Source organism: Salvelinus fontinalis, chromosome 7, assembly GCF_029448725.1.
Source record: "Salvelinus fontinalis isolate EN_2023a chromosome 7, ASM2944872v1, whole genome shotgun sequence".
In the NCBI taxonomy this organism is placed as follows: domain Eukaryota; kingdom Metazoa; phylum Chordata; class Actinopteri; order Salmoniformes; family Salmonidae; genus Salvelinus; species Salvelinus fontinalis.
In genome coordinates, this window is record NC_074671.1 from 30,285,182 (window position 1) to 30,309,495 (window position 24,314).

The window sequence follows — 24,314 nt, forward strand, 5'->3', positions numbered from 1 at the left end:
TCTTGTCTGTGTGATCCCCCTGGCAGACAGACAGAGCTCCATCTGATTGTAATCGCCTCTAATTATTAACTGGTCTGGATAAGTATCCGTGTATAACCCTCACCAGACCTGCGAGACACCATGATATCTGTGTCTGTCCCAAACGACCTACTCAGCGATAGCTGATAAGCAATCACAATGATCTGGTCTACTTGGACAATGACAATGTTGAATGTTTAATTAGATAGTGTGAACTGGGCAGACTATCACACTCAGACATTAGATGATTTGGAGCACAAGCCATGGTAAATGCTTTGTAAACTCCCAGCCAATATTTGAAATCTTAAATGTTGGAGAATTGCTTAGGGAACTCGATTGATGGCGTTTCTATAAAACATTGTTTAGTCTGTCTAATTTAGTTCAGTCTAATAACACTTTAGTCTACTATTATATAAAAGTGATGCTTTCTGTGTAGATACTTAACATTCAACATATACTCCAGCCTAGGGATTTCAGAGAACCATCCCGAAGATTTAAACCAGAACTAGATTCAAAAGGATTTCTGTTGCTTTGAAGATAAGGACCGTAGCTCTGCAATAAACAGTAATTGTTTAGTTGCTTTCCTGTGGTGTGATTTATTTAAAGTACTGTGCTGTAAGATTTCAGGCTTGTTTTCCTGGCAGGGCCTGACATGTGTGTAAAGTGTCTACTAGGTGTAGATGTTGGTTTATTATCGCCAACAAGATGCCAATCCTGAGATTCCCACCTCCATCACCCGCACCCCCCATTCACACATGACTCCACCTAGAAAAACACTCATGATGACCTTCGAATGTGACCTTTGCACAGTATACAGAAATAGCATAATAAGATATCTAACCACCTAAGTAGTAACAATGGGATTAAGACATTTTTCATTTAGAAATGAACAGCTGTGCACTGTAAAATTCCTCTTAACATTGCAATTGTGAAAGTCTAAACCAAACAAGGTGACATCTATGCCACCTTTGGCAATTCCTATTACAATACGCACACTAGATAATACAGATAAAATAATACAAGTAAATTCATACCAACATTGTTTAGTTCATATGAACCCAAGTAAAGTTTATTTCTATTGAAAATCCCTGCATCATCAGTACAAGTATAGAAAGAGCATGGCAGTGGGACTTCTGAGCTGCTGGTCCCCTACACACGCACACACACAAACATATGCTTCCCTAGATAAAGACTTTCATGCAGCAGAAAGACAATGTCAGCGTAGAATACCAAGTTATTTATGGAGAGCACATTTTGTCCTAAAAAAAAAATTGGAATGGGATGGGAAATACAGTATGAATATAAGGGCCTTTTTGATTTAATGTATTATTTTATTGATGTGGAATACCTCACCCTAGTATTGCCGGAAAGGGTTATCATTTAGATAACAATCAGTAAGTGATTTTGGAGCATTACATCAATACACAATCATGGCATTTTCTAAATACTCTTTACATTTCAGTCAGCTTAAGATCATAACAGGGGTAGAACTACAAGTGTGTGTGTGCCTCAGATTGTGTTCCAAACAAGGGGTGGGGGTGGGGGGGTTACAATCGTTTGAACGTCCAGGCCAGGATACAGCTGCCTATGACTCATTTCAAACTCCCCCTTCTCCAGCCAAGGCAGCCCATTTTACATTTAACACACATCAGCAGGCATCTGCTTCCTGTTTTCATTCTTTGAGTTATCTTATTTTTCTTATTTCCCCCTCACCTGTTGGGGTCTATGTTCCTTCCATCATGTTGGACATTGGTGTTTCCAGCTAGGGGAACTAAAGCGCCACCAGCGGAAGTGATCATTACAGCACTTTCATCCGAGACTGCAGTGGGGTTACTTATCAAAGTCAACACATTAGTCCAAGTGTCCGCTATCCCAAGAATATCCCTGATCAGTGCACGACCATACCATGTATGTAACCTAATCGAAATGAACTCCTCCATCCACTATAAGCATTGCTCGTAAAGCATGGTGCATTACATACAGAGCCGCACCGTAGAAATACACTGTCAGATTTTGGGTGAAACACCCCTAAGATGAACGACAGAACAATGGCACTAAATGATGAACATTTAATACAGCACACGCAGTAGATCAGTGGTGTTAAGAAAAGCTGAATCTATTGTCAAGTTGTGCTCAGAGACATCCCGTAAAAAAAAAACTAAAAAAAAACTTTAAAAAAAAAATCGCCAAAAAAATCATGACATTTATGTACACCAACGGAGCATGTTAATTTGAATCATTTATGAACTGTAATATTGGAGCAGTTTATCATCAGTCGGTTTCAGTATCTTCTTCTCGGCCATGTTGACTACCCAGCCTGGCGAGAGGCCAAAGAAGATCTGTCTGGGGTTCTTTATCATAGAGAGCATGTGGAACAATTCGTCTTTGGAAATGTCCGGTAAAACGTAGCCATACTTCTGGGCCAAGGCTATCCGTGCCTTTTGAATCTTCTCTGGATCTGCCAGGTAACCCCGGTTGGTAGCATCTGTGTAGTAGGTGACCATGTCTTCCCCAGGCAACATTCTCTTTGGAATGGGCTGTCCACTTATGAAGAATGGGACAGGCTTACAGAGGACCGCTAACAGACAGAGGAAAGCACAGGGTTACAAACACTCCAAAATGTATACAATTTAAGTGGCGTCATAGCAAGATCATTAAGTTTTGGCCTAATGTGTCACTACTACTCACCAAGGCTTCTGGGGTCATAGAAACCTGTAGTGACCATCCCTCCGTTTCTCTCAATGGCAGCAATGGCCTCTTCAGACGCCATCTGAACTTCTATGTTGACTTTCGCCGCAAAGATACCAGCACCCTAGTAACACACACAATTGGATGCAACATTAAATAAAATAGACTTCCAAAACAGAACAAACTAGCGGGATGGGGAAAACAGTCTTTGGGTATCATAATGACAGCTACAATCTTAATTAGCTAAATACTGCCACCTTCTGGCAAAAGATAGGTGCACTAAATAACTACAGATCCAAATCAAATCCAAATACTGCCACCTTCTGGCAAAAGATAGGTGCACTAAATAACTACAGATCCAAATCAAATCCAAATCAAATGTTATTTGTCACATGCGCCGAATACAACAGGTGTACTCCTTAACGTGAAATGCTTAATTACAACCCCTTAACCAACAATGCAGTACAAGAAATAGCCATACTCCTTGCATTACATATGTAACAGGGTTGGTTTTGTTTCCACGTGCCTCTAAAGAAATGTGTATTTAATGGTCAAGCATTCTTATTGTTTGGTTCAATTCCGATGACAAGGCGAGCTGTTTTTTTCCCCGACTGAAGAACTTGGATTGCAACACTTGAAATCAGTTTTTGAGCATTTCAAAGCCCATAATCTGAAATTGACTCCAAAGAAATGCCATTTCATGAAGAGGTCAGTGCAGTTCTTGGGGCATGTCATCAGTGAAGGAGGTGTGGCCACAGACCCAGAAAAAGTGAAGGCTATTGCAGGGATGACAGAGAAGGATCTCATGGAGGATAACACGGACGTGCCCTCCCAGGGGAAGATTCAGTTCTCTCTCGGAATGATAGTCTATTAGTCTAGACAACTGGTACGAAGGCACCAAGCCATGGGAAAGACAAGAGGGAACCATAGGAAACTCACAGCAGCAGACTGTACTGGTGAGTGCAAACAGGCCTTTAGTCAGTTGAAACAAGCTCTCCTCGATCAGGTCATGCTAGCCCACCCTGATTTTAGTAGACCTTTCTTGCTGTCTGTAGACGCATCTAGTAATGCATTAGGTGCTGTCCTCTCCCAGGTGCCAGAGGATGGGCCTGCAGCCAGGCCCGTAGCAAATCACTTACTTATGCACAGTCAAAGTATCCTGCCCATAGGTTAGAGTTTTTCGCTTTACGCTGGGCCGTCTGTGGGAAGTTTAGTCATTGGCTAAGGGGCAAGCCTTTTACTGTATGGACAGACAACAACCCATTAACATACATCCTGTCCAAGCCCAAATTGGACGCCTGTGAACAGAGATGGGTTGCTAAACTTGCTCCATTCGAGTTTGACATGAAGTACATCCCCGGTCCCAAGAATGTCATTGCTGATGCACTCAGTAGACAGCCATTTGTGCAGCCGAGCGCTCTCCACCACATCACAAGGGTTCCATACAAGGCCCTGCTGGAAGAAGCTGCGGGAGTACATGCTGAGAAGGTGCAAGATGTGTTCTGCTGGTCGAACCACCCATTCGAACTCGAGAGCTGCTCACCGTCAATTGAGGCAGATGCCTGTGAAATTGTCATGGACTGCCAAACTACCTCCTATCCTTCTCCTGGTTCTCTGTCAAAGGAAGCGGTGTCAGGAGTCCTGAGGTCGCAAGGGGAGGCTGGTCTACAGAACTGTGCGCTGCTACTGCCTCAGCGCACTCAGTCACTGGTGCCATCTGAGATGTCAAATGTGAGAGTGCTATCCCGTGACGACCTGATATCAAAGCAGCGCCAGGATGACGCACTCGCCAGAGTTGTCTTCTACGTGGACAGGGGCCGGAGACCTTCTAGGAGGGAACGTGGCCATGAACCACTTGAGGCTCTGCAGATTCTGAAGACCTGGGAGAAGATAACTCTGAAAATGGGTGTACTATATCGCGTTACCAAAGGTTTGCTGTCAAAGAAGAAGACGTACCAGTATGTAGTACCCACCTCCACGAGGGCGACAGTTTTGAAGGGTGTCCACAATGAAGGTTCTTATTGTCACTGAGTGTACTGAACATGTAACATGCATGTTTTCCTACGGGGTCTTTAAATTCTCCTAATTGTCTTTAGAGAATAGTCTTTGCACTGGAATATTTAGTGACATATATATTGCAAGGTATTGCATACCTCGTTTTGTTTCTTTGTAGTATGCAAGTGTAATGCAGCAGGGGAGAATGTAACATGGATGGTTATGTTTCCACTTGCACCTAGAGAAAGGTATATTTAATGTTCAAGCATTCTTATTGGTTGGTTCAATTCCGATGACATGGCGTGTTGTTATTGGCCCCGCTTGCAGATAGGGGGAGATCGTGAACGTCAGGTCTCCCCAGTATGAAAATGTGATGCAAGGGATTTTACCATCGACAGCCATCAACATCATTAAGCCCTGCACAACTAACGTGCTGTTTCCTATTTAACAACATAATAAATAATGCTCAACTGGGACCACTGGCTGGGGTGATTTATTTGGACAAAACAACGCAAGGAGAGTACAATTAACATCTGTTACACATACACATAAGCACCCAACTGCCTTTGTGAGATTGTGCTTCACCTCCAATGTTTAATTGAAGCTTCTGTAACAATTAACTCCCCCAAATCAAGCGGAGACATCAGCTAGCTATGACAGTTTACGCGTGAACGTAGCCAAGACAACCATCTTACCTCGCCAACAAGCTGAACACCATAGTCCCTCTTCTGTGGCTGGATGGTCACTCCCCTGCCATTAACCAGCTGAGTCAGGTCAATGGGCTGAGTGGGGTCAACCCGGCCCAGGTCAATCAGATACTGCAGCCTGTTCAGGGTCAGGGGCTGGTACTGAGCCCGCCGACTGGGAAGAAGAGCACAAATTTGTGAGTATAATCTCCTATCTCTAGTTATGTATGTACAGAGATGCAGTATGAAAAGTTACAAGGACTCTTTTGCTTCTAGGCCACCAACTCTGTATAGTATGATCATTTGATGTTAGAATCTGGAGTGTTCAACAATGGACATCAATGTATTACCTGTGTCCCTCATTGTAGCCGTATTTGGGGATGGCTAGATAGAAGGGAGTCTGACCCCCCTCGAACCCCAGGCGAGGTCGGTTGCCTCGTTGCCTCTCCCCTTTGTGACCCCGGCCACTTCTGTTTCCTCCATGTTGACCTCTGCCTCGCTTCTTCTCCTGCAAAATAATAGACAAGATAAAAAATAACAGCGTTAGAATCGCTAATTGTTTGTCATTGGCACAATGAATTCATGTAACAAATGTATGTTTGAGACGGCTAGACAAGCCCAAAACTGTGTGACTAGAAATTATAACTAACTTACTATGCTATTTTCTTGTGTTTGATGTAGCAGACAGTGATGATAACTGACCAATTGTGTTACAATCAGATGTTGTGCTTACATTTTAGGAGTAAACAAGAGATTTAGCTATAGCTAGCTACTATTTGTACAAGCAAGCCATCTTTGGCTGGCTAAATTACAGTAGCTAGCTAACGTTAGCTGATGGCTACTACCAGCTATGCTAGTTAGCTTGCTAGCTATTCAGCAACTGATGATCTGGTAAACGCATACTTACAGCCTTCTTGGTCCCCGGTTCAGGTCGTAAGTTTGCTAATGAAATACGAGGCAAATTCTGCAAAATATCTAATGCCTTCCCACCAGGTTTTCTCGTAAAAGACATCGTCCTCTCCACATGTCAACGTAATCCAAGGACAAAATCGGCTACCATGGATATGGCTCACGTGACACACAATCTGGCATTTGCCGGAAGCGGAAGTGCCATTGTTTCACAGACTTTTAGACCATCTGTATTTTCTACGAATTGAAGAATTGAATGGATTAGTACATTGTCCTATCCACTGGGTTTACCAGTTAATGAATTCTTACTGCGCTCTCTCTCTGCCAAACTGATGCCCGCGAGTACGTAAACATACTGTTCCCGCAACTATCGCATGTAATAACAAGGGCGATACAAATTTAACGTTTTCGTTCCATCCAAGGATACATTGTAAATTCTCTTGGCGAATACCAGCTGCCTGTACGTTGTATGTGCGGTAATAGTATGTCAGTGCCCTTGCCTGCTATTGTACCTGCCGCTCGGAAAGCCACTGCAGCGGTGAGTTAAGATGATTTTTGACAGCGAGTTTTGAATGCATAGTTTATTGTTGCGGGCAATAACTTCCTCTCACATTAAAACTATAGTCTCACTTACGTCTGTATTCCCAGTAAAGGACCACTAGTGGGAAGATAGAAACATGTGTTTTACTGTAGGGCTGTAACAAAATCCTGCACAGTAGCTCTCCAGGTGGAGGGTTGGCCACCCCTGACCTAGATATACCAACCATAGACATTGAAGTGTTGTCAATAAAGCTAACCACATTGTACATTTATGTATCTATTTTGCATTGCAGGTGATATTTCTTCATGGCCTAGGTGACACTGGGTATGTGCAGCTCATTAGTTTCATCCCTCATCTTACTCCTTCCACTCACCATTGATTTAAGAGTTATATCTGTTGTTATTATTTCCATTCACTATAGTCTATAGCTCATAAAATGTAATTTGCTTTTGTTCATAGCCATGGCTGGGCAGAGGCCTTTGCTGGGATCCGGACACCACATGTGAAATACATCTGTCCTCACGCGTGAGTACCTCTGTGGACAAGTACAGCTCCTGTATTTGGATAATGTTGATGATAGTGATTATTGATGACATTGGGTTTAGTATACACATTTATTACTGACATTGGAATATTTTTGTTATTTTGATTTTTCAGTCCAATCAAGCCTGTTACGTTAAACATGGGCATGTCCATGCCCTCCTGGTAAGAAGTGAAGTCTCTTTCATTTTATATTAAGTAGGCAATATCGAAGAACAGTACTATTTGGGTTAATCACTCCCCTCTATGTTTTAGGTTTGACATCATCGGATTGCAAACAGATGCAGAGGAAGACGAAGCTGGTATTAAACAGGCTTCAGAGAATAGTAAGTTAGAGTAGTAGGGTTTAATGTAGCAGTACTAGGACATTACAGTATGATGACGTTTAACACGGAATGAACTTGAGCTTGTCATGATTCTATTTGAGCTTGATTTGATTGACTGCTTCCAATCTCCTCAGTTAAAGCACTGATAGATCAAGAAGTGAAGAATGGAATACCATCACACAGAATTGTTCTTGGTGGATTTTCTCAGGTAGACTAGTGTATGACAACAAAAAACTGTAAAACAATGCTGAAATGTACATAATTTCGTGGTAAGACAGTGAGTATTCATGTTTTTGTGTGCTTTGGCATAAATAGGGTGGAGCGTTGTCTCTGTACACAGCTCTCACAACCCAACAGAAGCTGGGGGGAGTGGTTGCTCTAAGCTGCTGGCTCCCTCTACGGAACTCCTTCCCCCAGGTAATACACTGTATCCTGCATTATAAGTGTTCTGTGGTGCGCTTAGGTTTTGCATATGATCCATTCAATTGTTTTGGAATGCAAACAGTCTATCAGTTTGTTACTTTACCAAAGCACACAAATCAACAATGTTCAAAGTCCAAGACAGACCAAATCATTTAAGAGGCATTGCAAATCGTAGCTGATTTTAAATCTAACCATAATGATGTCTTTTTTCAGGCATCGAGAAACTCTGCCAACAATGAGATGCATGTCCTGCAGTGCCATGGTGAGGCGGACCCTCTGGTGCCCGTAATGTTTGGATGTCTCACTGTAGAGAAGCTAAAGACCCTCTGCAATCCATCCAACATCATCTTCAAGACCTATCCCAGAATGCCACACAGTGCCTGCCCTGAGGTTAGTATGGTTTGCACAGTGGCTGTGAGAAGAGACTAGAATGAAGATTGGCACCTTTTTTATTTTATTTTATAAATACATTTTATCCCCTTTTCTCCCCAATTTTCATGGTATCCAATCGCTAGTAATTACTATCTTGTCTCATCGCTACAACTCCCGTACGGGCTCGGGAGAGACGATGGTCGAAAGCCACGCGTCCTCCGAAGCACAACCCAACCAAGCCGCACTGCTTCTTAACACAGCGCGCCTCCAACCCGGAAGTCAGCCGCACCAATGTGTCGGAGGAAACACCGTGCACCTGGCCCCCTTGGTTAGCGCGCACTGCGCCCGGCCCGCCACCGGAGTCGCTGGAGCGCGATGAGACAAGGATATCCCTACCGGCCAAACCCTCCCTAACCCGGACGACGCTAGCCCAATTGTGCGTCGCCCCACGGACCTCCCGGTCACGGCCGGCTGCGACAGAGCCTGGGCGCGAACCCAGAGACTCTGGTGGCGCAGCTAGCACTGCAATGCAGTGCTCTAGACCACTGCGCCACCCGGGAGGCCAAGATTGGCACTTTTTGAAGACTTTGGACATGCACTATTGAATTGATATGAAATTACTTTATATTTTGTGCAGTAATACTTGTCTTTCTTGCGTCCTACAGGAAATGATGGATATCAAGCAGTTTATTGAAAAGCAGCTTCCTCCAATCTAACAGTTAGACCCACACACCCACCGCCATCAGAGCTCATCGAAGGTGACACCTGTGACGCTCCGTAGACTATCTGAACCACAGACCTCATTCAATAGAACCTGCTAACTCTGGCTGTCAGAGACAGGCCCTAGGGCTAGAGACAAGCTGGGGTGAGGGACATCATAACTAAAACTATTGTATTTTCTGCTGGAGCCAGGTGGAATCCTCAGTATTTGAATTGTTAATGTTGCCAGTAGTGTAGCTATTTGCTATTTTGGATGCCATCTTTTCCAGGGAATACATGTGTTGGGAGTATCTTAGATTGTATGGTTTGAAAATATGAATCTTAATATGTTGATTTGTAATAAATAACTTAATGAATGTATAAAACCCTGATATAATCCAACAGTAAAATAAGAATATGGCATAGAAGTATTGTGCTTTAATAGATTTGTAAGAATTGGAAGCAATGCTCTGTCAATTCAATACACAAATACCATATATGAATGGTCACATTCTATTTATTTCATACATATATTATATTCCTGTTTACGTTTTGTGAGAAAGAAAATTGGACTGAATCAGCATCACAATATTTAAATCCACAGGCAAGATCTATTTCCAGGTATCAGCTTACACTGTATGTAAAAAGTTACTATTGTTGTGATCAACTGTTGCACCATTTCTGTGATATTTTATTCAAACGATCTTGAAGGTGAATGATCTAATGCCAAGGCACTTCCCCATGTCTTCTTAACAATAAGTCAAACCTAATTTTATGCTTCAAGGCTGACAATAGACCTACACACGAATGCAGTGCTCACTGATACAACATGCTTCCCCCTCAGAAAAGTGCAATGCCAAGCGCTAGGGAATATATAAAAATATAAATATATATATATATATATGCAATCGGGAACTGAATCTAGCGTATGTTCTTGCTTGCTCTGAGTATTTTGGAAAGTCAATATTCAAGGTAATATAAACAGTAGTTTACACCTTAATAAATACTGTTTGGTAAATACAGCTTATTGACCTGTTGATCAATCAACATTTGAACTGTAACTGAAAGCTAAACCTAAAACCCCATTTGGATAAGACAAGTGTCCTCTAAAAGCAGTGCAGAGTGATTGATGGTGAGTGAGAGTCTATGGCTCTGTGGCAGGTGGCTCTTCGGCCAGGTCCTGCAGCAGCTCTGCGTACGCTGTAGAGTTCATGTAGCGTGGGTATGAGTCCCTCTGCATCAGCGTGTAGATCTGCTGCTGGGCGTCTTCGAACGTGTGCGACGTGGGCTCCAACATGTTCTTGTTAATCACGTCTCGAACACGCGAGTCCAAACTCACCTAGAGAAGGAAATAACCATTTAAAGGGAATAAGAACACTCTATAGAGAAAAAAAACTATTATAGGCGTATTGCTTGAACTTATAGCGCAATTAGAGTAAAGCACCTCAGTCTTGTACATGCCTAGGGCGGTGTAGGCTCACCTCTTTAGGGGAGAGGATGGAAATGAAGTCCTTGTAGATCTGTCGTACTTTCTCCTCCACCACAGTTTTGTTGGTCTCCTTCTTGAGCTCCTCGCAGGCCAACCAGAACATCATGTTCTCTTCACTGAACTCTGTCCTCAGGAACTGGCGGAAGCAGCCCCGCCCTGCAGAGCTCTTCATCAGCTTCTCAAATGACATGGTCCATGTCATCGCATCCTCCAGAATAGGCTTGGGGCTACAAAAGAGGGACCATGTTCTTTATTTCATACAGTAGATATCGTTGAGACTGTTCAATGTCAATGTTTCAGCTCTAGCTCCATACAATTACATATGGAACTCCGAACATATAATACATATAACAATTACTCAGAACATTAAATTACATATAAGTCATTTAATAGGATCTCCATGTCTAGAGACCCCATTTAAAGTCGACATTAAACAGGCTAAACTATATCCCCTCTTCTTGTTTTTCTTAAAGTATGTGGCTAGCTGTATAGGGGATATACTTGTGAAGAGCTGATTCTCATTATTATACAATAGTTATCACAATATTCGAATCAATGATATGCATAATCTTACAACCTATACGCTCACAATCCCATAGTCATCTGATTGACTAAAATCTTGAACTAGTGAAGTGTTATAGGATTTTGATGTTGATCGCAAATGGCGACCAGAGTATTCCAGAAGTTACCTGTCATCACAGTTTGTGATTTCCTCTGCCCTCCTCTCATAGGTGTTTTTTTTAATCCTGTCATCATCCGCCCTAACAGTCAGACTGAAAAACAGTGAAAAACGATAGAAATAGAAAATGTATCAATGTACAATGTGTGTTTCAGCTATTGACAATTGGGATGGTGGGTAGCAGATAGAGAGGCATGCTGTTAGTTCCAAGCGGTGAAAAAAGTGGTGGGAGGTGCACATCCTGCTTCGTGAGCTCTGCGGGGGGGGGGGGCTTCCGTAAACACTACTGTCATCCAGTCCTTGGAGATGTGTTGCAACACCTGGTGTGGCAGTCACCTGTAGTCTAATTAAAGCCCTGTGAGAATCCACCACATCTGTGCTCCCCGGCCACACTTTGTAGCGCTGCGACAATTAGCATAACTGAATTGAGGTTGATGTGGAGAAAGAGACTATTCCCACTCGATGGGGACTGAATTAGCATGCTCTTATTCTGCACACAACAGGAAGAGGCATAACTTGCTTACGTAGATGTCAATAACTCCATAACATAAATGTCCCTGTGTCCCCCCCCCCACCCAATGATACTGTGTGTGTAACCGGCTGCCGCTCAGTTTTCATGCTCTGCTGTTTGTGTCCTATGCAGAGTATATGTAGTGTAAGAGTTTGGAGTGTTGGTAGGAGCATGGTATGGAATCTCATTACAGTAGGTCCCTCTATGTCCCAAATGGCACCCTATTCCCTATGTAGATCCCTACTTTTGTCAAGAGCCCTATGCACCCTGGTCAAAGGAAGTGCACTATATATGCAATAGGGTGCTCTTAGGTAAGCAACCCCTTACTATGGACAGTATTGTCACAGATAGAACAATGAGACAGATCTTTCACTGGATGTATAAATATGAAGCATCAGCTTGGCGTTGCCACGAAATCCAGCAGCCGGCAGTGGGAGAAGATGGAAGGATATGGATTTTGGCCTACATTCTGCACATTTTCTCATCAATGAAACTTTTGATCTAAATACAGTTTTATGTTCCCAAAACTAGAAACTACAACGTTTTGTTGACTTTGGCCTTTGCTAAAGTTTTTTAAAAAGTTGGTTGTTTAAAAGGAGTGCAAAGGCGAATTGAGTTACTTCACACACGCATTTCACAAAGTAGGCGTTCCCCAACGGAAATATGCAGTTATATGCTAGAACGGGCCAATAGGAAACCTCACCAGCTCGTGCTTGGCTATCCCCACCTCCCTGCTTGTTCTTCCCACTATGACTCATCTGTTCCTATTGGAAACGACAGGCTATGGTCTATGTTGGTTTAGTTATAAAAATATTTGGTATAGTGGTACCTACCAGGAGCAGCTGCAGCAACAACACCAGCAGAAGCAACAGGCATTGGAGGCGTTGGTGGGCGTGTTCCCCATCCCGTGCTGCGTTTGGAGAACACCGGCAGCAGCTTCCTGGTGTACCTGCATTTGTCTCTTGCGCATCTCCACCCGCTCGGACCCCATGGGCTGCAGACCAAGACACAACATCATGCTGAAGATGTAGGACAGACACACCCACAATACAGGAGAACACACACCCCGACAAAACAATACAGCACACTGCATTCGTTTTAGGCTATACCACCTGGACAATCAATTCGGTCCAGAACATGATGACATAGAAGGCAGGTATCAGTCAGCCATCCCTAATCCATATCTTCATGTGGATGACAGAGGGAAAAGGTTGATGAGGGGAGGGGAGGGGGGGGGGGGGGATACGACATTTTAAAGACTGGTACAACATCATGAAACCATGGTACTGTATAATCATCTCAGAGGAAAAATATTACTGAGGGAATCACCATGGCATGTCGTCACATCATTTCGAGTGCGCATGTCTTGCGGAATACTCTGACCACTTCAACAGAACAGAATGATCCCTGCGCGAACTTTTACACTATCAAAGCTTTAACTTATTATAGTGAGAAATGTAGTACCATTTGGCTATGCAAAATACTGTCACTGACAGTAATGCATAAATATATATAAGCTATTAAATGCCTATTACCAAGCATTATAGCCTATCATTTGCAGGATCAAACTATTGTAACGCGCTCTGTGAGGAAAAATGCACTGCATGAGAAAGACGGAGGCGTGGTGTTAGTTATACAGACAAGGCGTTACTGCCTCCATCCTAGCATCCTCAGATGCAACACAGATGAATCCTTGGGGGTTAGACCGCATTTTAAGCATGTATTAGGTTATAATAAAGACTAAGAATACATGTAACGAAATACTGTATGCTGACAGACTATAGGCCTAATACAATACTTAAAGCATTAGTATTTTTCTTAAAAAATGGACAACATGGCATCTGGTGTAAGTTATGACTACAGCAATAAATACATAACCATTCATTTGGATAGCTACATACCAAAGATAGAACGAGATTGTCAAGAAACTATGCTGGCAATAATTATCTAGTCCCCAATCATGTGTAAAAATGATAATTATTGTAGATTATGCTGACTGAATTCTCATTTGCCATCTGGATTGTTGGTGTTGAATCTAATTCACAGTTTAGCATTCAATTATATTTCAAAGAGGAAATTCCAATGTAACTGTACTCACTGTCACCATGAATGCCAGAATACAGGTGATTCTTGCCTCGATCACATCCGTCTGCGCTGGTCTGCAACGGACAAATTGCTTTGCTCGATGCGCATGCGTTTTGTTCGAGTGCAAAAATATGTTCTGTGGCTGAAGCTCTGAAGAAGGGCGGACCAGCTTTTACTGGAGGCTTCGCGCAATGGTTGATATTGCTCTCATATCAACATCTGTAGCATAGCCTACTTCACAGCAACTGAAGAAACCGATACATCACCCACCGACCATTAGTGATAGAGATTTTATTCTAAGTTCATCATCATGATACAGGGTCCAGACTTCAAACCAATCATAATAAGCCTATGTAATGGTTGGGTCATTGATATGGTGTTAGAATTTGTGACCAACGTCTTCCCATGATACAAGGCCAAGTATTTCAGCCAACTCATAGCTGGAAAACCACCTTACCTCATTGGAGCGCATGGATATGGCCTCTCTTTGCATATGAGAGCAGTAGGTGCCTACAGCCACCAGATAGCAGTAGCGATCTAGCTATCTTAAAAGAAAGGCACGCTCCAGTTTTGATAGGACTTGATGGATGCTGTATTGAATATGTTTCCCGAAGCAGCGCCAAGTTAAATATCAGATATCTTTGCTGCTAATATGGGCGAGAAAACACATACAGTGCCTTCAAAAAGTATCCATACGCCTTGACTTATTCCACATTTTGTTGTGTTACAGGCTGAATTCAAAATGGATTAAATTATACAGTTGAAGTCGGGAGTTTGCATACACCTTAGCCAAATACATTTAAACTCAGTTTTTCAAAATTCCTGACATTTAATCCAAGTAAAAATTCCCTGTCTCATGTCAGTTAGGCTCACCACTTTATTTTTGGGAATGTGAAATGTCAGAATAATGGTAGAGAGAATGATTTATTTCAGCTTTTATTTCTTTCATCACATTCCTAGTGGGTCAGAAGTTGACATACACTCAATTAGTGTATGTCAACCATCACCACAACCACCACCAGCCACCACTGGGCCTCCCCGGTGGCGCAGTGGTCTAGGGCACTGCATCGCAGTGCTAGCTGCGCCACCAGAGTCTCTGGGTTCACGCCCAGGCTCTGTTGCAGCTGGCTGCAACCGGGAGATCTGTGGGGCGACGCACAATTGGCATAGCGTCGTCCGGGTTAGGGAGGGTTTGGCCGGTAGGGATATCCTTGTCTCAGTATGTAAAATGTAATGAAATGTAATAAAATGTATGCACTCTACTGTAAGTCGCTCTGGATAAGAGCGTCTGCTAAATGACTAAAATGTAAATTAGTATTTGGTAGCGTTGCCTTAAAAATTATTTAACTTGGGTCAAACGTTTTGGGTAGCCTTCCACAAGCTTATAAATTGGGTGAATTTTGGCCCATTCCTCCTGACAGAGCTGGTGTAACTGAGTCAGGTTTGTAGGCCTCCTTGCGCCCACTAGCTTTTTCAGTTCTGCCCACACATTTTGTATAGGACTGAGGTCAGGGCTTTGTGATGGCCACTCCAATACCTTGACTTTGTTGTCCTTAAGCCATTTTGCCACAACTTTGGAAGTATGCTTGGGGTCATTGTCCATTTGGAAGAGCCATTTGCAACCAAGCTTTAACTTCCTGACGGATGTCTTGAATTGTTGCTTCAATATATGTACATAATTTTCCATCCTCATGATGCCATCCATTTTTAAGTGCACCAGTCCCTCCTGCAGCAAAGCACCCCCACAACATGATGCTGCCACCCCCGTGCTTCACGGTTGGGATGGTGTTCTTCAGCTTGCAAGCGGCACCCTTTTTGGTCATTATGGCCAAACAGTTCTATTTTTGTTTCATCAGACCAGAGGACATTTCTCCAAAAAGTACGATCTTTGTCCAAATGTGCAGTTGCAATCCGTAGTCTGTCTTTTTTTTATGGCGGTTTTGGAGCAGTGGCTTCTTCCTTGCTAAGTGGCCTTTCAGGTTATGTCGATATAGGACTCGTTTTACTGTGGATATAGATACTTTTGTACCTGTTTCCTCCAGCATCTTCACAAGGTCCTTTGCTGTTGATTTGCACTTTTCACACCAAAGTATGTTAATCTCTAGGAGACAGAACATGCCTCCTTTCTAAGCAGTATGATGGCTGCGTGGTCCCATGGTGTTTATACTTGCGTACAGATGAACGTGGTAAATTCAGGCGTTTTGAAATTGCTCCAAAGGATGAACCAGACTTGTGGAGGTCTACAACTTATTTTCTGAGGTCTTGGCTGATTTCTTTTGATCTTCCCATGATGTCAAGCAAAGAGGCACTGAGTTTGAAAGTAGGCCTTGAAATACATCCACAGGTACACCTCCAATTGACTCAAATGATGTCAATTAACCACTGCTCCAAAACCTAGCTTCTAAAGCCATGACATTTTTCTGGAATTTTCCAAACTGTTTAAAGGCACAGTCAACTTAGTGTATGTAAACTTCTGACCCACTGCAATTGAGATACAGTGAATTATAAGTGAAATAATCTGTTTGTAAACAATTGTTGGAAAAAATTACTTGTGTCATGCACAAAGAAGATGTCCTAACCGACTTGCCAAAACTATAGTTTGTTAACAAGAAATTTGTGGAGTGGTTGAAAAACGAGTTTTAATGACTCCAACCTACAGTGGGGCAAAAAAGTATTTAGTCAGCCACCAATTGTGCAAGTTCTCCCACTTAAAAAGATGAGAGAGGCCTGTAATTTTCATCATAGGTACACTTCACCTATGACAGACAAAATGAGAAAAAAAAATCCAGAAAATCACATTGTAGGATATTTAATGAATTTATTTGCAAATTATGGTGGAAAATAAGTATTTGGTCACCTACAAACAAGCAAGATTTCTGGCTCTCACAGATCTGTAACTTCTTCTTTAAGAGGCTCCTCTGTCCTCCACTCGTTACCTGTATTAATGGCACCTGTTTGAACTTGTTATCAGTATAAAGACACCTGTCCACAACCTCAAACAGTCACACTCCAAACTCCACTATGGCCAAGACCAAAGAGCTGTCAAAGGACACCAGAAACAAAATTGTAGACCTGCACCAAGCTGGGAAGACTGAATCTGCAATAGGTAAGCAGCTTGGTTTGAAGAAATCAACTGTGGGAGCAATTATTAGGAAATGGAAGACATACAAGACCACTGATAATCTCCCTCGATCTGGGGCTCCACGCAAGATCTCACCCCGTGGGATCAAAATGATCACAAGAACGGTGAGCAAAAATCCCAGAACCACACGGGGGGACCTAGTGAATGACCTGCAGAGAGCTGGGACCAAAGTAACAAAGCCTACCATCAGTAACACACTACGCCGCCAGGGACTCAAATCCTGCAGTGCCAGACGTGTCCCCCTGCTTAAGCCAGTACATGTCCAGGCCCGTCTGAAGTTTGCTAGAGTGCATTTGGATGATCCAGAAGAAGATTGGGAGAATGTCATATGGTCAGATGAAACCAAAATAGAACTTTTTGGTAAAAACTCAACTCGTCGTGTTTGGAGGACAAAGAATGCTGAGTTGCATCCAAAGAACACCATACCTACTGTGAAGCATGCGGGTGGAAACATCATGGTTTGGGGCTGTTTTTCTGCAAAGGGACCAGGACAACTGATCCGTGTAAAGGAAAGAATGAATGGGGCCATGTATCGTGAGATTTTGAGTGAAAACCTCCTTCCATCAGCAATGGCATTGAAGATGAAACGTGGCTGGGTCTTTCAGCATGACAATGTTCCCAAACACACCGCCCGGGCAACGAAGGAGTGGCTTCGTAAGAAGCATTTCAAGGTCCTGGAGTGGCCTAGCCAGTCTCCAGATCTCAAAAGATCTCAAAAATCTTTGGAGGGAGTTGAAAGTCCGTGTTGCCCAGCAACAGCCCCAAAACATCACTGCTCTAGAGGAGATCTGCATGGAGGAATGGGCCAAAATACCAGCAACAGTGTGTGAAAACCTTGTGAAGACTTACAGAAAACGTTTGACCTCTGTCATTGCCAACAAAGGGTATATAACAAAGTATTGAGATAAACTTTTGTTATTGACCAAATACTTATTTTCCACCATAATTTGCAAATAAATTCATAAAAAATCCTACAATGTGATTTTCTGGATTTTTTTTCTTCTCATTTTGTCTGTCATAGTTGAAGTGTACCTATGATGAAAATTACAGGCCTCTCTCATCTTTTTAAGTGGGAGAACTTGCACAATTGGTGGCTGACTAAATACTTTTTTTGCCCCACTGTATGTGTATGTAAACTTCCGACTTCAACTGTATATAGACCCGTGATTAGTTTCCAAGCAGAGAATCATCTACTTGAAGACAAGGTAGGCCTTAGTCCACATGATTACACATGTGTAAAATCACATAATTTCACATGTGAAATTTCTACGTTTTGCACATGTGAAACCATGTTGTGTTGGTACACTTCACATGTGATGATATTTCACATGAGGTTTAACATAAATTTTCACATGATCACATAACCTTTCACTTGCGAAATCCTGGGAAGCCATGTGGATTTATAACACTTCATATGTGGAATTTCCATGTTTTGCACATGTAAAATACATTTTCACATGTGAAATCATGTGAAACCATGTGGTGTTGTAACACTTCACATATGATGATATTTCACAAAAGGTTTCACATGTGGATTTTCACATGATCACCTAACCTTTCACATGTGAAATCCTATTAAACCATGTGGTTTTGGAACACTTCACATGTGATTATATTTCACATGAAGCTTCCCAGATGATGCCCTGCAAAGAAAAATGAGTTGTTAGGATGTTCCTGGAACGTCTTGCAGTCGCAGTGCTTTCAACTTACATATTTTACACACATGATTACATTATGTTTATTTATACAGTAATTATTTTTCAACATGTCCTCACCTGGGATATGAACTCACAACCTATTGGTTCATGGCATGCCGATCTTCCTGCTACCATATCTGTGTCAATAACACATTTCACCTGGCTTTGGACTTCAAAGTAAGTCTCAGCTTTGTTAAAAATACACTAAAGAAAAAGTATTATATTCATCATAGTGATTTAGGAGTAACATAAAAAACAGAATAGTATGCCACACCAACATTATAAACTTTCACATGTGAAAATCTAACTCTCACATGTGGAAATGTATTTTCACATGTGAAAAACATTCACAGGTGAAAATGAATTAGCAGTTTTACATTTGAAAAACGTTCAAATGTTGTCACATGTGTAGTTTCATGTTATTACATGTTTCTTTTACATGTTGTCACATGTTATCCCATTAACATCCAATAGGATCACATGTGAAAATGATATATACAAGACAATGTACATTTAGGCCTACACCTACGTTATAGCATGCTTAGGCCTATATAGGCGGTGTCTAGTATGGTTGAATATTTTCTGTGTATTTACAAATATTCCACCCCGAGAATAAATTACATTTCTCCCGGGTTACCAGGTATTTCCCGCCAGAACAGGAAGTGCCATTCAAAAGCAATATAAAGCATATAAATAGGGCCATGTCTGGATTTGATTAGACATTTGCTAAAAAAATTCAAGCCTGATGCAACCTGAACCTGAAGAGTAATAGATTAAATCTGTTGTATGAGCCCTACATTAAAGACATTTAATGAGCCCAAGCCCCAAAACCCCAAATGATTGTGCCATTCTCCAATACATTTATGATATAGGCTATACTGCACATTACACACGACAGAAAAACATACAAGCCTATAGATGTTGCTAGCTATATGCTCTCTTGGGTAAATAAATGAAACTAACTACAGTAGGCTAATATTTTTGAGCGTGAATTGTATTAATGTACCATATTGTATTGTATGGACTGGAATTTCACACATCGTTCAAACCATGATAAATCAGGGAGAGAACAAACCGATTCTGGTGGAGCACATGTAGACTACAAAGTTACAAGTATAGGCTAGCAAATTGGATTTAAATTTTGAAATAAAATAGGGCCTATATGTATAATTAATAGTCTGTCGCATATATAGTTTTATCATATTTCCCCTAATGTTATTAGCCTACCACCTCTTTCTCTATCGTTGCTTCATTTCTTCCTTGCTTTCAACAGTTAAATGAAATACGATTCGTTGTCCTTATCGTCGTCATTCTAATGACATCCTTGAATAATTACAGCATGTTGGATGACTGTCGTTCATATTCCATTCACCCAGCTCAATGTAACATCGATAGGTTTAGGCTACTACATGATACTCAAATTTTCCATGTACCCATCATACAATGTAGGAACACAGTTTGAGATAATTGAGTAATCAAGGTGACAGACAGTGACACATTTAATGCCGCCTTGCATACTCTTGCCTGCATCTAACTGATCTAGGGTGGTATCATTAGTCCAACAGTTGCCAATTAGATTTTCCATTGGACAAATTCAGGTAAGTTTATCCCTGTTTTGTTACATTTAAGAAACGTTTTTCAACAGAATCAGCAGAATGAACACACCCCTGATCACACACAAACACAGTTCACTTTCTATATAAAAACAGCATGATCACTTTGCTCTTTGTATATACAGTACCAGTCAAAAGTTTGGGCACAGGTATTTGTTCCAGGGTTTTTCTTTATTTGACTATTTTCTACATTGTAGAATAATAGTGAAGACATCAACACTATGAAATAACACATATGGAATCATGTAGTAACCAAAGAAGTGTTAAACAAATCAAAATATATTTATATTTGAGATTCTTCAAAGTAGCCATGCTTTGTCTTGATGACAGTGTTGCACACTTGGCATTCTCCCAACCAGCTTCATGAGGTAGTCACCTGGAATGTATTTCAATTAACATGTGTGCCCTTCTTAAAAGTACATTTCTGGAATTTCTTTCCTTCTTAATGCGTTTGAGCCAATCAGTTGTGCTGTGACAAGGTAGGGGTGGTATACAGAAGATATCTCTATTTAGTAAAAGACCAAGTCCATATTATGGCAAGAACAGCTCAAATAAGCAAAGAGAAACGACAGTCCATCCTTTCTTTAAGACATGAAGGTCAGTCAATGCGGATAATCTCAAGAACTTTGAAAGTTTCTTCAATTGCTGCAAAGAAATCACTACTAAAGGACACCAATAATAAGAAGAGACTTACTTGGATCAAGAGTACACGAGCAATGGATATTAGACTGGTGAAAATCTGTCCTTTTGGTCTGATGAGTCCGAATTTGAGATTTTTAGTTCCAACCTCCATGTCTTTGTGAGACGCAGAGTAGGTGAACGGATGATCTCCGCATGTGTGGTTCCCACCGTGAAGCATGTAGGAGGAGGTGTGATGGTGTGGGGGTGCTTTGCTGGTAACACTGTCTGTGATTTATTTAGAATTCAAAGCACACTTAACCAGCATGGCTACCACAGCATTCTGCAGTGATACGCCATCCCATCTGGTTTGCGCTTAGTGGGACTATCATTTGTTTTTCAACAGGACAATGACCCAAAACACACCGCCAGGCAGTGTAAGGGCTATTTGACCATTGAGAGTGATGGAGTGCTGCATCAGATGACCTGGCCTCCACAATCACCCAACCTCAACCCAATTGAGATGATTTGAGAAGAGTTGGACCGTAGAGGGAAGAAAAAGCAGCCAACAAGTGCTCAGCATATGTGGGAACTCCTTCAAGACTGTTGGAAAAGCATTCCAGGTGAAGCTGGTTGAGAGAATTCCAAGAGTGTGCAAATCTGTCATCAAGGCAAAGGGTGGCTATTTTGAAGAATCTCAAATATAAAATATATTTTGATTTGTTTAACATTTAGTACATAATTCCATATGTGTTATTTCATAGTTTTGATGTCTTCACTATTATTCTATAATGTAGAAAATAGTAAAAATGAACAAAAACCCTTGATTGAGTAGGTGTGTCCAAACCTTTGACTCGTACTGTATAATTCCTTCTTTCAACTATCTACGCGCTCTCCTCCTCTGACCTTTTCTTTTAGCTACTAGAGCTAACTTGTCAGTAAACGCGCTGCAATCATGCAGTACAGTGTACAGTAGTTGTTTGAGCCTGGTGTTTGAGTAGGCTAAACTAGCTAGGTGCATTCATCTAGATAACTGAAAGCGAAAGAACAAAAAATACACCCAAATAAGGTCCTCCCTGTCCACCTCTGAGGAGCCTCCACTGTTTCAAACTACCTGTGAGTTCTATTGGCTACTGTATTTTTAACATTCACAAAATAGTCTATTTGTAAAAGAAATGCAAAAAAAATTATGTCCAGCAAGCTATTCTAGTCTAGCTTTTCCTGCATGGGACACCATTTTTAAGGAGTGTCACGCCCTGACCATAGAGAGCTGTTTATTCTCTATGGTGGTTGGGGCGTGACAATGACTAGGGTGGGTTATCTAGGTGTTTAATCATCTATGTTGGCCTGGTATGTTTCCCAATCAGAGGCAGCTGTTTATCGTTGTCTCTGATTGGGGATCATATTTAGGCAGCCATTTCCCCTTTGTGCTTGCGTGTTTGTTTAGCTGCCTGTGAGCAGCCCAGAATGTCATGTTTCGTTTGTGCTTGTTTGTTTTGTTTGGTGAGTTTCGATTTATTAAAATATGTGGAACTCTACGCACGCTGCGCCTTGGTCCATTCGTTATGACGAGCGTGACAGAAGATCCCACCACCAAAGGATCAAGCAGCGTGGCAAGGAGGAGCAGGGATCCTGGGCCCGGGAGAAAAGGGAGTGGAGGACATCATGGACATGGGAGTAGGTTATGGCAGGGGACAAGACCCTGCCATGGAAGCAGACGGAAGCAACGAAGGAGGGACAGCGATGAAGTCGGGAGGAAGGCCACAGAAACCCCAATAATTTTTTGGGGGGGAGCACATGGAGCAGTCGGCAGAGCCGAGGAGTGAACCATAGCCAGTCTGGGAGAAGAAGGAGAATTTGGAGGCGAGAGAAATGGGAGAGTTGTTGAGTTGGTGGAGGAGGCACGGATTTGGAATAAAGGAACGTGTTGTCAGTTTGGTGCCACCTGAGTCAGCTCCCCGTACTCGTCCTGAGAAGTGTGTTAAAGTTCTGGAACAATTGATGCCGGCTATACACACCAGGTCTCCAGTGCATCTTCACAATCCAGTACGTCCTGTGCCTGCTCCTCGCACTTGCCGTGTGAAGTGTGTTAAAGTTCCGATATCATTGACGCCGGCTATACGCACCAGGTCTCCAATATGTCTCCACAGCCCGGTACGTCCTGTGCCTGCTCCTCGCACTCTCCCTCCAGTGCGTGTTCCCAGTCAGGTGCGTCCTGTTCCTGCTCCTCCTACTCTCCTTGGAGTGCGTGTCCACAGTCCAGTACGTCCTGTGCCTCCTCCCCGCACTCGCCCTGAGGTGCGTGTCATCAGCCCGGTGCCACCTGTATCGGTCCCACGCATCAGGCCTCCAGTGCACCTCCACAGTCCAGTATGTCCTGTTCCTGCTCATCGCGGTCGTCCTGAGGTGCGTGTCACCAGCCCGGTACCACCAGTGCCGGTCCCATGCACTAAGCTTCCGGCGACAGTTCCCAGTCCAGAGCTTCCAGCGACGGTCTGTGGTCCAGAGCTTCCAGCGACAGTCTGGGGTCCGGTTCCTCCAGCGACGATCCACGGTCCGGACCCTTAGGCGACGATCCACGGTCCTGAGCCTCCGGCGACGATCCATGGTCTGGTTCCTCCGGCAACGACCCACGGTCCGGAGCTTTTGGCGACGATCCTCGCACCAGAGCCGCCATGGAGGACGAAGTATCTGTGAGCGGAGTGGGTACTTCGTCCCGCACCGGAGCCGCCCCCGACAGTACATGCCCACCCGGATCCTCCCCTATTGAGTCAGGTTTTGCGGTCGGAGTCCGCACCTTTGGGGGGGGGGGGGGGGGGGTGGTACTGTCACCGTCTCTATGGTGGTTGGGGCGTGACAATGACTAGGGTGGGTTATCTAGGTGTTTAATCATCTATGTTGGCCTGGTATGTTTCCCAATCAGAGGCAGCTGTTTATCGTTGTCTCTGATTGGGGATCATATTTAGGCAGCCATTTCCCCTTTGTGCTTTGTGGGATCATGTGTTTGTGTAGCTGCCTGTGAAGCTGCCTGTGAGCAGCCCAGAACGTCACGTTTCGTTTGTGCTTGTTTGTTTTGTTTGGTGAGTTTCGATGTATTAAAATATGTGGAACTCTACGCACGCTGCGCCTTGGTCCATTCCTTATGACGAGCGTGACAGAAGATCCCACCACCAAAGGATCAAGCAGCGTGGCCAGGAGGAGCAGGGATCCTGGGCCCGGGAGAAAAGGGAGTGGAGGACATCATGGACATGGGAGGAGGTTATGGCAGGGGACAAGACCCTGC

At 42.9% G+C, this 24,314-nt stretch overlaps 3 protein-coding genes across 3 annotated transcripts; 1 reads left to right on the plus strand and 2 right to left on the minus strand.

Annotated features, from left to right (window-relative positions):
* Window positions 1-2,196: 2,196 nt before the first annotated feature.
* Window positions 2,197-6,488, minus strand: LOC129859374 (39S ribosomal protein L15, mitochondrial-like). The gene is made up of 5 exons (XM_055929093.1): window positions 6,295-6,488; window positions 5,738-5,895; window positions 5,397-5,562; window positions 2,707-2,830; window positions 2,197-2,596 (listed from the first exon to the last, which is right to left on the minus strand). Exons 1-5 carry the CDS (start codon window positions 6,397-6,399, stop codon window positions 2,259-2,261), a joined length of 891 nt encoding a protein of 296 aa, XP_055785068.1. The 5' UTR covers window positions 6,400-6,488; the 3' UTR covers window positions 2,197-2,258.
* Window positions 6,489-6,564: 76 nt separating this feature from the next.
* lypla1 (lysophospholipase 1) lies at window positions 6,565-9,700 on the plus strand. Its single transcript, XM_055929095.1, has 9 exons — window positions 6,565-6,834; window positions 7,130-7,161; window positions 7,297-7,362; window positions 7,495-7,542; window positions 7,633-7,703; window positions 7,838-7,911; window positions 8,019-8,120; window positions 8,340-8,516; window positions 9,164-9,700. The coding sequence occupies exons 1-9, from the start codon at window positions 6,766-6,768 to the stop codon at window positions 9,212-9,214; spliced, it is 690 nt and encodes a 229-aa protein (XP_055785070.1). The 5' UTR covers window positions 6,565-6,765; the 3' UTR covers window positions 9,215-9,700.
* On the minus strand, window positions 9,697-14,227 carry LOC129859375 (regulator of G-protein signaling 20-like). The gene is made up of 6 exons (XM_055929094.1): window positions 13,975-14,227; window positions 12,989-13,060; window positions 12,710-12,870; window positions 11,376-11,459; window positions 10,679-10,913; window positions 9,697-10,536 (listed from the first exon to the last, which is right to left on the minus strand). The coding sequence occupies exons 2-6, from the start codon at window positions 13,013-13,015 to the stop codon at window positions 10,342-10,344; spliced, it is 702 nt and encodes a 233-aa protein (XP_055785069.1). The 5' UTR covers window positions 13,016-13,060; window positions 13,975-14,227; the 3' UTR covers window positions 9,697-10,341.
* Window positions 14,228-24,314: the final 10,087 nt, after the last annotated feature.

What these genes read in the sequence shown, in the direction of transcription:
- LOC129859375 (XM_055929094.1), bottom strand. Translation starts at nt 13,015, where the DNA reads ATGTTCTGGACCGAATTGATTGTCCAG. An exon ending in TGTTGCTGCAGCTGCTCCTG is followed by an intron (nt 11,460 to 12,709) that starts GTAGGTACCACT and finishes ACTGTTTTTCAG; the next exon opens with TCTGACTGTTAGGGCGGATG. An exon ending in ATCACAAACTGTGATGACAG is followed by an intron (nt 10,914 to 11,375) that starts GTAACTTCTGGA and finishes CCTCTTTTGTAG; the next exon opens with CCCCAAGCCTATTCTGGAGG.
- LOC129859374 (XM_055929093.1), bottom strand. Translation starts at nt 6,399, where the DNA reads ATGTCTTTTACGAGAAAACCTGGTGGGAAGGCATTAGATATTTTGCAG. An exon ending in GGCTACAATGAGGGACACAG is followed by an intron (nt 5,563 to 5,737) that starts GTAATACATTGA and finishes TCTTCTTCCCAG; the next exon opens with TCGGCGGGCTCAGTACCAGC. An exon ending in CTATGACCCCAGAAGCCTTG is followed by an intron (nt 2,597 to 2,706) that starts GTGAGTAGTAGT and finishes TCTGTCTGTTAG; the next exon opens with CGGTCCTCTGTAAGCCTGTC.
- lypla1 (XM_055929095.1), top strand. Translation starts at nt 6,766, where the DNA reads ATGTGCGGTAATAGTATGTCAGTGCCCTTGCCTGCTATTGTACCTGCC. An exon ending in CTCGGAAAGCCACTGCAGCG is followed by an intron (nt 6,835 to 7,129) that starts GTGAGTTAAGAT and finishes TTTGCATTGCAG; the next exon opens with GTGATATTTCTTCATGGCCT. An exon ending in CATGGCCTAGGTGACACTGG is followed by an intron (nt 7,162 to 7,296) that starts GTATGTGCAGCT and finishes TTTTGTTCATAG; the next exon opens with CCATGGCTGGGCAGAGGCCT.